Source organism: Brassica napus, chromosome C1, assembly GCF_020379485.1.
Source record: "Brassica napus cultivar Da-Ae chromosome C1, Da-Ae, whole genome shotgun sequence".
In the NCBI taxonomy this organism is placed as follows: Eukaryota; Viridiplantae; Streptophyta; class Magnoliopsida; order Brassicales; family Brassicaceae; genus Brassica; species Brassica napus.
The window spans coordinates 44,465,916-44,479,841 of NC_063444.1; the positions used below are offsets into that span (position 1 = coordinate 44,465,916).

The following is a 13,926-nucleotide window of genomic DNA, read 5'->3' on the forward strand; positions in this document are numbered from 1 at the left end:
GATTACTCAATTACATTATATATCACGTTGTTATTTATACTAGAGGGTTTGTCCGGGTTACGCCCGGATTTTTTCCTATAATATTATTAAGTTGAATTAAACTTGCGATGCTAATTTCTAGTTAAAGTGTATTGTAACTTCTTGTTATACGTATAGATCAGAGGTTTCCTTTTTTAAAGAAGGGTTATGGTTGATGTTATTGGATTCAACTGTTGTTATATTATTTTTGTTAATGATGCTATGCGCGGTTTGTATATCTGAATTTTCAGTTTTTATCTTATTACACTATATATTATCTTGTTGTTATTTTATTCTCATGTCACCTATTTTGATCTTATATATGGTATGATGTGATTTTTGTATTTTTTCCATTTCCATTTGAATCTTGGAGTAGTATATATTTTTACGAATTAGCTTAAATATTTTGAATGGTATTTTGACCATCAGTACTAATTAATGTTTGATTAGTTTTGAAATTACTCGTCAAAACGGATTTGGAGAGAAGAGAAATGGAAGAGGTGGAAGTCAAAATGTAGGCGAAGAACGAATTAGAGTTACGACAGTAATATACATCTATTGAGTATGGTTTTAGTATTATTACTGTGAATCTATGACCTCTTTGGTTGCTCATCATAATAGATATATTAGCAACACAACATGCTTGTTAACAGGTACCTACGTTAATGCAATGTTGACATCAGAGCTGAACATTCACAAAGCTACGAACAATCAAAGACACGTCAACGTTACTTTAATTATTTAATTCTTTAAGAGAAATTTTCAGAAAATCCAAAGAACCAAAGTTCAAAGTAGGAAAAATATATGGATATAATAAATTAAAATGAGACAAAAGCTAAGTGGAGTTGACGGTTTGATAGCCTTGATAATATCACTCACGTGGGCGATTGCGGGTTTTGTCGTCAACAGCAGTCTGCAGAACCTGACTGATTTGCTCCATCATTTCCTAGTGCTATCTTCGCCGCATCACCAGCGGAGCTGGAAAATGCTGTTGGTTGTCCAGATTTGAGATCCACGACTGGAGCTTTGTTGCTGTTGCCACTCTACAAAACAGTGGGACATTAAATCAGAACAAAGAGTGTGAAACGTAGATTACCACACCTCTACCTGAGGGCCAAAGAAGAGGTTGTCAGTAATGGCAGAGACGGTGAATGTGTGGTGGTTGGAGGTGAAATTATATGGAGTTACACGTAGCTGAAAAGGTATCCATTACCAGCTAGCTCCTCAAGACATTTTGGTAGCTCCATTCCTCCCACTGCCACTAATCTGTAGTAGGCTTGGCGTTTGGCGTTTGTGGAGGCATTTAGAGTAAGGGAAAAAATTTTAAAACCAATCTAAGAAGTTAAAACGTATCTACGCAGGAGCCAGACTTTGCCTCTTTCTTGATGAGTTTGATCATCTCCCTCTCAAAGACAACAAAAGTTGCACTTTCCTTTCCGTCATCAACAGCTAGTTAACACAGAACAGCAGAGAGAGTACGTCAAACGTGCACATATATTCAAATTAGGGTGTTCCTTAAAACATGAATCGGGAAGAACAGTACATACCCGATGACCCCGGTGCGTTAGGAGAAACACATCTGTTGCACCAGAGAGATTTTGCGAGCTTCCTGTTACAACCTGTGCAAGATACAAATGACAAGCCATTTTGCTGGACGACTCCCACAATCTGAGCCTTACAGAGAAAATCAGCTTCTTCTGTCTTCATGGGGAGAAAAGTCCTAACATTACTTGTTACTATTTTGAAGCCACATAGGAGTACTAAAGATTGTTGAAAGCGTGAGTTTTACCTGTTCACTGGAGTTGGCAATGAACGTGTGAAGTTCTCCAATTGATATGAACTTTTTTTTTTCTTCCTTCCATGGTATCAACTCGGGAAAGACCTCCGCTGCAGCACCACAAAGCTGCATGGAGGAAGTATGTTTTGAAAATATTAACAGACATTGAAATATGAGTTGTAGTGAAGGCAGTATGTGGGAAAGATTAGCACATTTAAGCGTGGCCAAGACATGATCTTAATATGGCTGGTAAGACTTTATTTACCTGTTTGTAAACTCTTTGGTAGCATGAATGGTGTTGTCAAAGTAAAATTTTGTTGCTGGTGTTGAGTTTAGATAGAGTCATAGAGATTACATGCGTAAGCCCAAGTGTTTCTTAGATGATGTTATTGAGTAAAATATAATATATAAGTATGAAAAATACTTTTTTGGCAGGAAAATATAACTATGAACATATTTTATTCTTTAAAGTAGATAACCATACCTCCAAATATTTTTGGATTCACCGTGGTGAATTCCATTCCATTACACCACAACGGAATTATTTGAAAGAAAGAACTAAATGAGATAAGGATCAAAAATATTTAAAGATGAATTCATGGCTTACGGGTCAGTGAGGAAACGGACGGCAAGTCGAGTTGTTGCTGCAGAGTTGTTCAGATCAGAGCCTTGAACGGAAAGGATTTGGCCAACTACATCTGGAAGTGGATGAATTGTTCAGTGAATCAATACGTAATATAAGTAGATTTAGTTGAATTTTCATATGCAAACCTTAATTTAAAGCTATACAGGGAGTTCTAAGGTTGATCACAGTATTGAGCGTGAAGTTGTTAACCGATTATTGAGTATTGATTAGACAGAGATTGAATATATTATTCCAGAGAAAGAGAAGATGTCGATACCTGTTCATCTAGTAAGAGGAGGCTGATTCCCATAAATTCATCATTCTTCTTGATGTTATGCGAATCCCAGAAGCAGAGGAGCGACCGACTGAAACAATGTTTATTGCATTTAACTTTATGCCTGAAAATTTCAAATTTAATAGAACATGTAACGAAAATAGAGATACAAATGAATATTATACGACTACATGAGGAAACAAAATTATCTCCATAGACCTCGGCTCTCCTTTCTCCACCGCCTTCGAAAACCAGTGCAACGCCTTGGTGTGATCACACCTTAACCCTCGCAGACCAAAGTAGTAGAACAGTCCAATCTTGTACATAGCCGCAGCATTGCCTTTCTGCGCTTGATACTCCAATATCTGAAAATCCTCATCCTCCTCCCCTCGTGATTTCCCTAGAGCGCCTTTGTTTTCTTCAGTCCCGCTGTGGATCCTAGTTGGTTCCACCACGGGAGAGTCCTTTGAGATCAGGAAGCTATTCACAGCGGTTTCTGCTAGTTCAGCATATAGTTTCACAGCCTTATCATGCATCTGTAAACACAAGGGAGAATCAAATAACAAATTCCAAAGCTTAAACTCAAAATATAATAATAATAATCTTTTAGCTTACATCTCGTTGCATATACGTGAAGGCAAGTGTCATCTTTGACTGCATGTTCCCACCTTCAGCAGCAAAGTTATGGTGAAGGAAGGATTTGCTTTCGCTTTTCTCCCTCATCATCCCCGTCCCGTAGCGACTGCGAGTGCGGATCTCCGGATGAAGAAGCCGCCTCTATCTCTTCCACCGCTTCCTCCGTCAACCTATCGAAAGTTCCGTCGCCACGAGCCGGGATCGAGCTCCTCTTCGGATTTGGGTTCGGATTCGCCGAATTCGTCGAAGTTAGAGGAGTCTCCGACTCCGGGATCGTCGCCGCCGCTGTTGAGATCGTCGTTGGAGAGGAAGAGGACGACGGGACGCGCGTGAACGCTACGATCGACGCAATAGAATACAGTTACAGATAGAACAACGATTACGTAGCCTGAGATTCTCATTCTTCCTCTTCCTCCTCCACCTTCTTCGTCGTCGTAGATTCTCAGTGATCAGATCGAGTTTCAGAAGGAGATGACTCGGCAGAGAAAGAAAGAATATGAAAGGGGTAGTTTTTTTTTTTTTTGAAACACGAAAGAGGTAGTTATATAGTGAATTGGAAGAGTCGGAGTAGAAGGGTAAAATGTTCGAGAAAGAGATGGGTTGTTATTTACAGGGCCACTTTCAATTTTGTTCAGCCCAAATTAGTTGTATTCTTTGTCGACAAAACAAAGGTGTGACGTGGCAAAAACGCAGTTTTTCATTGGTTGATTTTTTGTGCCTACGTGGACACTCTAAGAGGAGCTCATATCCCCCTTTTAGTATTGTATTGATATGTGTGTATGCTTGGTTGACAATTTCCTAAATACTATGTATGTATAAAACGTACACGAAAGGTGATAATAATTAAGAATACTAATTAAAAGACTATTTCCGGTTTGTGGGTAATTGAATAGCTGTTTACTGTAAGAAAACAAGAGAAACGAGTCATACATGATTTTGAACTTGAAGTATAGTTAGTAGAAGTGAATCCCTAAGAGTAAGCAAAAACTTAAATAAAATAAATTATGAAGTAAAGATAAAACGAAATATTGGTAATAGAATTATTGTTTTTATAAATAAATTATAAATATAAGATAAAATGATACATAAGCAATAGACTAAATAAATATGAAAGAAACAAAATATAAGAAAACAAAATAAATTAAATAACACACAACAAAGAAGTTGGTCGATTAAATATTGTCGACCAAATGGTAATCCGAAAGCACAATAATTGTAAATCATACTGATACTTAGAATATTTTTATCATATTATTACCTAATTTTATTCAGAAAATGATTTTATATATTTGTTTACTTGATATTAAATAAGTGAATCTTTTATAAATGTTAATTATCGTTTGTAGTTAAATATGAATATATTAAAGGGCTAAAGGTACACGATTTCATACAATAATCTCTTACGTTGCAACTGTGTAATCAATAGGAAATATGTTCGTACCAAACCAATTTTATTATGTTAAATATAATAAATGAAGAAAGTAGACTTACTTAAAAGACTTACTTAAAATAGATGGCTGTTATCAATAGACAGCAACAATTTCATAATGATATAAAATAAAACTTCGGGAAAAAAATTTGGGATTGCATCCTATCGTAAATTAGGGCTTTGAATAGCACTTGCGACCATGCCACCTGTGAAATCCTCGAATGATATAAATATAAAGCTGAATTAAAAAAGAACTCAAGGTTTTTATACAAATAATTATAATAACATTATGATAAGACAAACTCCTAAGGTAAAGAAAATTAAAGGAAACAAATTGAGCACCTCGATATGAAGTCCAAAATTTCTGGCGGGTCATTATCGAAAAGCATTTGAGATCTTTCTGTGTTTGTAATAAATGTGAAGCCCCCTAAGAAAGTAACACATATATTTTCTTAGTCACGCAACACTAACATATAACAAAGTTGTTATTTTCATATTAAGTGAAACAAACCTTCACCCATTCAATTCTCCATAAGCTTAATACACAAACCAGCGGATTAGCATTGGTAGAAATCCAGAAATCATTAAACTTGTCAGCTTCAATTCCATATACCACACACTTAAGCTGTTTTAACCTATATTTAATAGTAAAGATTGAAAAAAAAAAAATCAAACCGGCAACGGAGTTAAAGCCCGCCATGAGTGTTGTGCTTGCAATAATGTATTAAGAAGGAGACGGTGGTGAGAAAATGTAGCTAGAAGGCCTTGTATTTATATATGATTGGCGTGTGTATACGGTAAATAATGATTGCTAATCGCCATCTTTATTTGCTTAATTCAAATTAACACTAATTCCCAAAACTTGCCATAATTATTTTCGTAATTCAAATTCACAGCCGATTCATTGGAATATTATAGGAAACAAACAGATATATTGGTCAACGAAAATAAATTTAAAATCAATCAGTGTCGATGAAATAAAGACTATATGATTCGGTTTTGACTTAAAATTTCTATTACCAGAATTGTATAATATTAATGAGTATGTACATATTCCGAGTTAGTGTCATATTTAGCTCAAAACATTCCCAATTTGGAATATTATGAATATCATGCATTGTCACGCACATAATGCTAATTGACAATGCCCTTACGATTTTTGGAAAGTTATAGTAAGAGAATAAATGTCATAATGGAATGTTAAGAATATATATTAATCGCGTAGTACCTTATTTTTCTCAGTCACATAATACCTTATTTTTTAATCGCGTACTAAATTAGTTCCAGAATTAAGGCAATATTTGTTTCAATCATGCAATAATTGGAAAATATTTTGATACTAATATTCGCATGCACCGTTATTGAGTATCATTTTAAATATTTAAAAACAAAGAAAATTAGGAAACTAATAAAGTTTATTATAAGATTTAAGACAATTCATAACAGATTCTCTCATAATGACATGATTGACAATCACCATGTGTTTTAGGAAACAATAACATTCTCTAAGTGTAATATTAAAACAAAATCGCCATGTATTTGTTTTATATCTAAAAAAAGTATTTGTGTTTAAACGTTGATACACCGTGTTTACTTCTGTCACTAGGTGATAACCTGCACCCTGTGCGTAAAATTTGTCTTTAAATTATTATCTTATATACATTTATTAGTTTATATTAGCATAATATAATATATATTTTTCTCTAACTGCGTAATTATAAAAAAAATTTTCTAAAGTATAGCATATTTATATTTCAAATTTCTTAGGTATCACAAAAAGAATATTTTCAGTTAAAATTATATAACAAATTAGCGTACGTGTTACATATTTATATTTATATCATTGGAATTAATATTGGACATGCAAATTATAAATCAAATAATTATATTTTTAAAAGTATAACCATATTTGTAGATAATATATGAACTACAAATATTTGAGTTACAAGTTTGTCTTAAATTAGACCCGATATGTGAAATTAGACAAATTGTTAGCATGCCTACTCTAAACGTTTAGCTATTGAATATGAGTAAATTAAGAAGAGTTGATTACACAACATAACACTTTTTGTCCTTTTTTTACAGTGATAGATACTTCTCATATGTGAAGCACATTCTGATGGGACCAACATATTGTTTGGACAATTATGCCTTGAAAGGGAAGGGCCCTTTCAGGCTGGTCGTTATGGGGAATCAGTTGTGTTTCAAGTGTTTTTTTTTTCTTTGATCAATCTTTTGAAGCATTTAAGTTTGTAGGTTTATAGATAAAAATATCTTATCTATTAAATTAAATTATAATTTTTTTCCTTTATATTTCAACATCCAGTTTTAATATATTTTTAAATATTTTAATATTTATATAAAAATGCGTGGACATGGACGATAAAAGTGTGGACATGGACAAAAAATGTGCGAAAAAGACATGGACATGTTCGTGTGATTACGTGGATGAATGTTTGTGGACGGTTATTTGTGAACAGTATGCATAGATATAGACGATAAAAGTGTGGGCGCAAAAGATGTAAACATGGATGGAAAATGTTATTTGTCGATACACCGTCTTTACTTCTGTCATTATATTTGAATTGCATAACAATGTTTAGTCATATAGACGATGAGATGGAGTGGAAAAAACGTAATATGAAATTTTTTGGTACTCTTCTTTTACAACCTATAGATTGATATACACATTTTTATATCTTAAAAAATATTCCAAAAACAGTTTCTTTTCATAATTATAAACACAAAACATAATCAAACAAATTAGTCACAGTTCTGCATTAGTATATTTTCCTCAGCCAAAGGAACATACATGGTTTTTCTAAACTATATTTTCTCGATTGAAATTCATTAGTTTTAGCTACAGTTTTCATGTTCCAACTTTTATTTGTGCACGTACTTCAATCAAGTATCACGAACGTGGATGATATAACTATCATATAACTTTCGGCTGCTATACTTAGTTTGAAAAGAGTATACATCAAAATACAAACCGGTAATAACTCAGAGTAAAACACATTAACAAACACGTTATATATTCATGTGAACAAAACATTACGCTAAGCTACAATTAATGAATAAAGGTCAAAGAATGTAATAAGTCTAGTAAAGAGAGGGCAATTAATTGTGGCCAAGATCGTGCATGCCTGAGATGCGGTAACGAGAACGAAACAGTAAACCACATTTTGTTTACCTGCTCCCCAGCATTACAAACTTGGGCCTTATCGTCGATTCCATCAGCTCCGGGACTGTTCCCGAGTAACTCCTTATATGAGAATTTCGATTATCTCCTCTGTCGAGCAAAACGGAATGGAGCGACCAATATGATGCTTGCGTGCTTCCTATGGATCGCCTGGTTTATATGGAAAGCAAGAAACGAGAAAGTCTTTAATGGGAAAGACATTCTACCTCCAGATACGGTGAATCACTCAATGCAAGAAGCCGACGAATGGAAAGTGGCACAAGTGATACAACAGATAGCGCCAACGACCGAGACCTCGGAAGCTAGAGGAGACGACCGAAGCAAGCCGTGCTTCCCAAGATGCCAAGTGGACGCATCCTGGATGGCAAACTCCGACGTCTTTGGAGGTGGTTTGGTGATGGAGACAGAGCCGGAGAAACACTTATACGGCTCGACCGGGAAGGAGCAGGTCCTCTCCCCCCTGCATGCGGAGTTCTCGTCCCTCTTACGGGCAGTGATGTACTCCTTGCATCTGGGATTCATGTCAATGAATTTTGAATCAGACTGCCTCCAAATAGTTAATCTGATCAACGATGAAGAAGAATGGCCATCTCTGGTCTCGAAATGGAATGAATTCGTTCATTTACGCTCCTATTTTACTGGTTTTTCACTTTCTTATATTTCTCGAAAATCAAATGTAAGAGCCGATCTCCTTGCAAAAGGGGCTCGTGCTCAGAACCGAAACTTTTCCCATGTAAACGCTCTGATACCGGTATGGTTGGCTCCAAAGGCTAACTTGTTTGGATCATCTTAATAAAATCGTAGAGTTTGCTGTAAAAAAAAAAGAGAGGGCAATTAATTAGAGAGGGTGAGAATGAATACGGTGTTGTCACCTAGGAAATTGCATTCTTGTTAATAATATATGAGTATAAAATCCGGAACACAAAATTCGAACCGAACCCGAACCGAAAACCCCGACCCGTTATCCGACCCAAAACGTAAAAATCCCCGAACAGGTCTTGTAGGGTGGTACAAAAAATATCCGAACCCGAAGTGTTATTAACCGAATCCGAACGGGTAACCCGAAAAATCCGAAATTAATAGTCAATATAAATATTTTGAAATATATATAAGTATTCCAATTATTAAATTCAATATTTGTGGTAATATTATATATAATAATAAATATTAAAATTCTAATAAATGCTTTACGTACACAATTAGTTATAAATACGTATTTTATAATTTGTTCATTGAAATAAAAAGTTTATTCAAATGATGTTTGTTTTCATGCTCGATTTAACATTTTATTGTTATTTTATCAATTTTATATGTGTTAGATTAATTTTTATTTAATTTAGATATTTTTCTTTATGTTTTACTTCAAAAATTTTGTTTTTTACTTTGGTTATATCCGAACCGAACCGATATAACCCGAATCCAAAAGATATATGATTACTTTATGGATTTTATGATGCAATACAATTTTGAACCGAACCCGAAGTGTTATTATCCGAACCCGACCCGTACTAATAAAATTTTAGTATGGGACATAGAAGCGTAAACCCGAAAATCCGAAAACCCGAAAAACCCGACCCGAATACCAACAGGTACCCGAACGCCCAGACCTAAGTATAAGGTTAGTCTCCAATAATGCTCTTATTTTAATATAAGAGGATGTTTGGCATATATCCAAAATATTACATTAAAAGTAATTAGATAGGATTTGAAGGCCTTAAGAAACATTGACAAACCTTGAACCACATGGCACGTATTCAGTGTCATATGAATTTGGTCGATTCATTTTGATTTGATTTCACTTAAATATAAAATAATTTTCTATAAATTAATGATGATATCATCTCCCTGAAGGAAAAAAAAAAACACTTACAGAAAATAGCATTATATATTTTTGGATTGATCCAACGTATTAGAAACTAAGTTATATATATATCAAAAAATGGTTTATACTAATCATAGGTCGTACTAAGTTAGATTTGATAGTTTTTCGGTGCTAAATTTAATAATTTCGAGAAATGCTAGTTCAATTTTGTAGTTTTGTAATTTCGTCATAATGACCATGAGCTTGCTAATATGGATATAGTATTTTCTAATTTTCGAACCCATCATACAGAGATTTTTTTTTTTTGGTATTCGAAATATAATAAAATGGAGTAAGACTTAATAATCCAATTAAGGCTACCAACCTATAGTAGTATAGTTTTTTTTTAAACACATCCCCTATATATTATTTGTGAAACATTACAACTTCTTTTTGTAGACACGTGTCATCACTAGGATGATTCTTAGAATTATTAGAGAAATATGTTGGTCCATCTAATTATATAATAAGCTTCTTATTAAACTAACCATAAATTTATTATTAATGTCATTTATTATTTCCTTAAATAAAGATTACGAAATTGTCTAATGTGTCTAAAGTATATATGACAATTAATGATTTTGAATAATAAAGATCCGATAAAAAAATGTATCTTCTATCAAATTTGTTTAATTTTTAAACTATTAAAATAATTTTAAAAAATCACAATAACCATATTATAAAAATATAGATTTTTTTTTGTATATGTTATATTTTGAATTTTAAAAAACGACTATAAATTACTAAAACTGTTAAAAGTCTTACATTCAAATTTTGCGATCCATGGTTTAAAATTTTTGTTATGACAAAATATAAATGATTACAAAATCATATAAATAAAAGTATAATTTAATTAATCATTAAGATTTAAAATATATATGTATATATATCATTCTAAATTAAACTATAAACCATATTGAATAAATAAATATTTTAATTTCAAAATTTATTTTGAATAATTTTTTTTGATAAAAGTTTTGAACTAACATTGATTAATTTTTTAAAATTATAAATTACTAAAATTATTAATCCTACAATGAAAATTTTGTTATCAATAATTTAAAGTTTTTGCTATTAAAGATACACATGATCAAAAAAACATATGAGTAGAAAACATCATTTAATAGACATTAATATTAAAAATATACTATGTATGTTAATATCATTTAAATTTAATTACATATTCTATCAAATTTTTTTAAAAAAATTGTTTGGATTAATAAAATTGATTTATACGTTCGCACCAATTTAATTATATATGTAATAGTTACTGACTTTTAATTATTCAATATATATTTATTATTTCATAATATGTAAGAACATATAATACATAAAATAATTTATATATATAATGTTTATTCCGCGCAAGGCGCGGATCTTAATCTAGTAATAATAGTATAGTTTAAACAAAACTTTTGTGATGAACACATGGACTTCCTATATAATAGCCAACCGAGTCTTCAAAATATTCATATAGAACAAACACCACATTCCTAATTCCAAAAAAAAAAAAAAAAACTAATGACGATAAGTTCGAAAACCCAACCTCCCCTAACCCTTCCGGTCATCGACTTCTCGATTCCGAACCTCAAGCCGGAAACTCCCGAGTGGAACTCAGTGAGAGACCAAGTCCGAAGAGCCCTAGAAGACTACGGATGTTTTGAGGCCTTGTTCGACGGAGCTTCAGCGGAGCTACGGAAGGCACTGTTCGAGGCCTCGGAGGAAGCTTTCGATTTACCACTGGAGACCAAACTAAGTACAAAAGAATCGGACGAAATCTACAAAGGATACGTTGGTCAGGTTTCGACTATACCTTTATACGAAGGTATGGGCTTTGACGGTGCAGATAGTCCTGAAGTTGTCGATGAATTGACCTACAAGCTTTGGCCTCAAGGCAACATCACCTTCAGGTTCTCTTTCTTATTCTTCTTCTTATCATCTCTGTCTTCATTTCTCGCTAGAAAGTCTATATATGTAAACTAGGCAGTCTCTGGGTGGTGCGGAGGTCCCTGGCTTCACGATCTAGCTCTCGGTAGGGGCAGATCTAGGTCGTGACCCAAGTCTTCTTCTGTTACCTTTGGTTGGTTGTTTGTGAGGTGTGGTCTTGATCTATCCAAACACCAGTTCCGCACCAATCTGTCTGCTTCTCCCTAGCTAGTCTTTGCTTCCTCCTCTTTCTTTTTGTCTCGTCGTTTTCTCGTTCCGGTGGATTTTGCGTTCTTCTTTCTCAGCTCCGCCGAGCTCCAGTTTTCAGCTTCGTTTTCTCTTTTTTTTTTTTTTGTATCCAAAGTTTCTGGTTTGCTTTTGTACCAACCCGGTTTAGTCTGGTTTAGACTTATTTTCTTTTTATCTTTTATTGCCATCTATCCTGTACACTAAAAAATAATTAATATGAAAAACCTTTAAAAAAGTGGAATAAATATAAAGCATAGTCGACAAAAATATAAAGCATAGCACTTTGTATTAGAAAAAGTGTAACAAGAGAGGCTTTATAACCAGAATACCCACAGTATTTAGAAGTTTTGTGTACATTATTATAACTAGCGTCACCTTTTTATAATATCAAATTCAAATCTAGCATATTTTGTAGTTTTATAACCAAAAGCATAACTCTGTCGTGTCTACGATTTTTCAACTTTATAAAAGGTAAAACTATGATAAAAATTGATGAAATAAATATACTTTTGTAAATTTGTATTTCTCTTTCTTGCAGCAAGAATGTTCAGTCATTTACGGAGAATTTAATATCATTAGACATGAAGGTGAGGACGATGATCATGCAGAGTTTCGGTCTCGATAAATACATCGAGGAGCACCTTAATTCAGCGAAGAACCACTTTCGTTTGCTTAAATATAGAGGCCTTGACGAAAACACAGAGGAGCAGCTAGGCCTTGACCCTCATATCGATAGACATTTCCTCACTATACTTTGTCAAAACGACGTAGTAGATGGTTTGGAGATCAAAACCAAAGAAGGTGAGGACTGGATCAAAGCTAAGCCATCTCAAGACTCTTCTTTCCTCGTTATAGCCGGAGCTTCACTTCATGTAAAATTAGGCTTCCTTGAGTTTCAGTCATGTAAAATCATCTTTGATTTATTCTATCAACATCATCATCATATATGGGTTTCGTAGGTACTACTGAATGGTAGGGTGTTTCCTCCGCTTCACCGTGTGGTAATAACCGGAAAGAAAGATCGGCACACGGCTGGACTGTTCTTGCTTCCCAAAGAAGGACTGATCATAAATGCATTCGAGGAGGTGGTCGATGGTGAACATCCTCGTCTCTATAAGCCTTTTGATTATAACGCTTACTTTAAGTTCACCTACACCGATACCAAGAAGAGGGATTTATCGGCTCTCAAGACTTACTGCTCTCTCTCTAAAGAGGACTGATCATCCTTGCCAATAAATAAATCTATGTGTATATATGTATCATTTGATCACTACTCACTAGCTAGCTATGCTTGTTTAGTTTGCTCTTGAGTTGGTTCGTTCGTTGTTACATTTATTCTGTCTTGTTGGCGCTTGAGCTTGTAATAAAACCTCGACTTACCGATACTCCAAAATACATGTTTTGATCCTGGAATTAATTAATTGACGGTGTAGACGTTGAAACTGATATGGCAATGTTTTAGTTTCAGATGTTTCCGGAACATTTGACTAATCAAACCCTTCAATTATCAAAGATGAATCCACAAGCATGTATTATACTATTGGTATAATTGTAACTTCACTAATCACTACAAAGGCGATCAATCTCTAGTCTTCTTTGACTGCTTTGTTGATTCACCAGGGGAGAAAAAAAACTCCAAAAACATCTCAAGGCTCTTCTTGAGTTCGTCATCATTGCTAGGCATTTCTCGACTTACTTAACCTGGGATAGCTTTTTAACCTTTGATCATGTGAAAAGCATTGCATCACAACAAACCCAAAAGTATTACAGTAACCTTTAATGTTATTTGAAAGGTAAAAAGATTCAAATATTAGGAAAAGGAGAAATCATGGAAACCTTTGTCAAATTAAAAAAGAAAAAAAGAAGAAGACATAATGGAAACCGAAGGTAAGATACACTTTGCAACATACCACGGCCATCTCAAACTCT

General features: G+C 33.8%; 1 protein-coding gene and 1 long non-coding RNA gene across 4 annotated transcripts; one reads left to right on the top strand and one right to left on the bottom strand.

Moving 5' to 3' along the window:
• Positions 1 to 734: 734 nt before the first annotated feature.
• Positions 735 to 4,064, bottom strand: LOC106386364. 3 transcript variants are annotated; one of them, XR_007318691.1, is made up of 9 exons: positions 3,310 to 4,064; positions 2,914 to 3,230; positions 2,698 to 2,818; positions 2,280 to 2,493; positions 2,061 to 2,115; positions 1,808 to 1,921; positions 1,566 to 1,719; positions 1,126 to 1,467; positions 735 to 1,061 (listed from the first exon to the last, which is right to left on the bottom strand). It is a non-coding gene; the product is annotated as an uncharacterized LOC106386364 (long non-coding RNA). The 3 variants fall into 3 exon arrangements; XR_007318693.1 differs by lacking the exon at positions 2,061 to 2,115 and having other exon boundaries at positions 1,808 to 1,905; positions 2,403 to 2,493; positions 2,698 to 2,785; positions 3,310 to 4,060; XR_007318692.1 differs by lacking the exon at positions 2,061 to 2,115 and having other exon boundaries at positions 1,808 to 1,905; positions 2,403 to 2,493; positions 3,310 to 4,060.
• Positions 4,065 to 11,291: 7,227 nt separating this feature from the next.
• On the top strand, positions 11,292 to 13,382 carry LOC106387512 (probable 2-oxoglutarate-dependent dioxygenase AOP1). Its single transcript, XM_013827375.3, has 3 exons — positions 11,292 to 11,732; positions 12,536 to 12,869; positions 12,957 to 13,382. The coding sequence occupies exons 1-3, from the start codon at positions 11,344 to 11,346 to the stop codon at positions 13,215 to 13,217; spliced, it is 984 nt and encodes a 327-aa protein (XP_013682829.1). The 5' UTR covers positions 11,292 to 11,343; the 3' UTR covers positions 13,218 to 13,382.
• The last annotated feature ends 544 nt before the right edge of the window (positions 13,383 to 13,926 follow it).

Bases quoted from the DNA above. Each gene is read 5' to 3' on its own strand.
- LOC106387512 (XM_013827375.3), top strand. From the start codon at position 11,344: ATGACGATAAGTTCGAAAACCCAACCTCCCCTAACCCTTCCGGTCATC. The intron at 11,733-12,535 runs GTTCTCTTTCTT...TCTTTCTTGCAG, and splicing joins CAAGGCAACATCACCTTCAG to CAAGAATGTTCAGTCATTTA. The intron at 12,870-12,956 runs GTAAAATTAGGC...TGGGTTTCGTAG, and splicing joins TAGCCGGAGCTTCACTTCAT to GTACTACTGAATGGTAGGGT.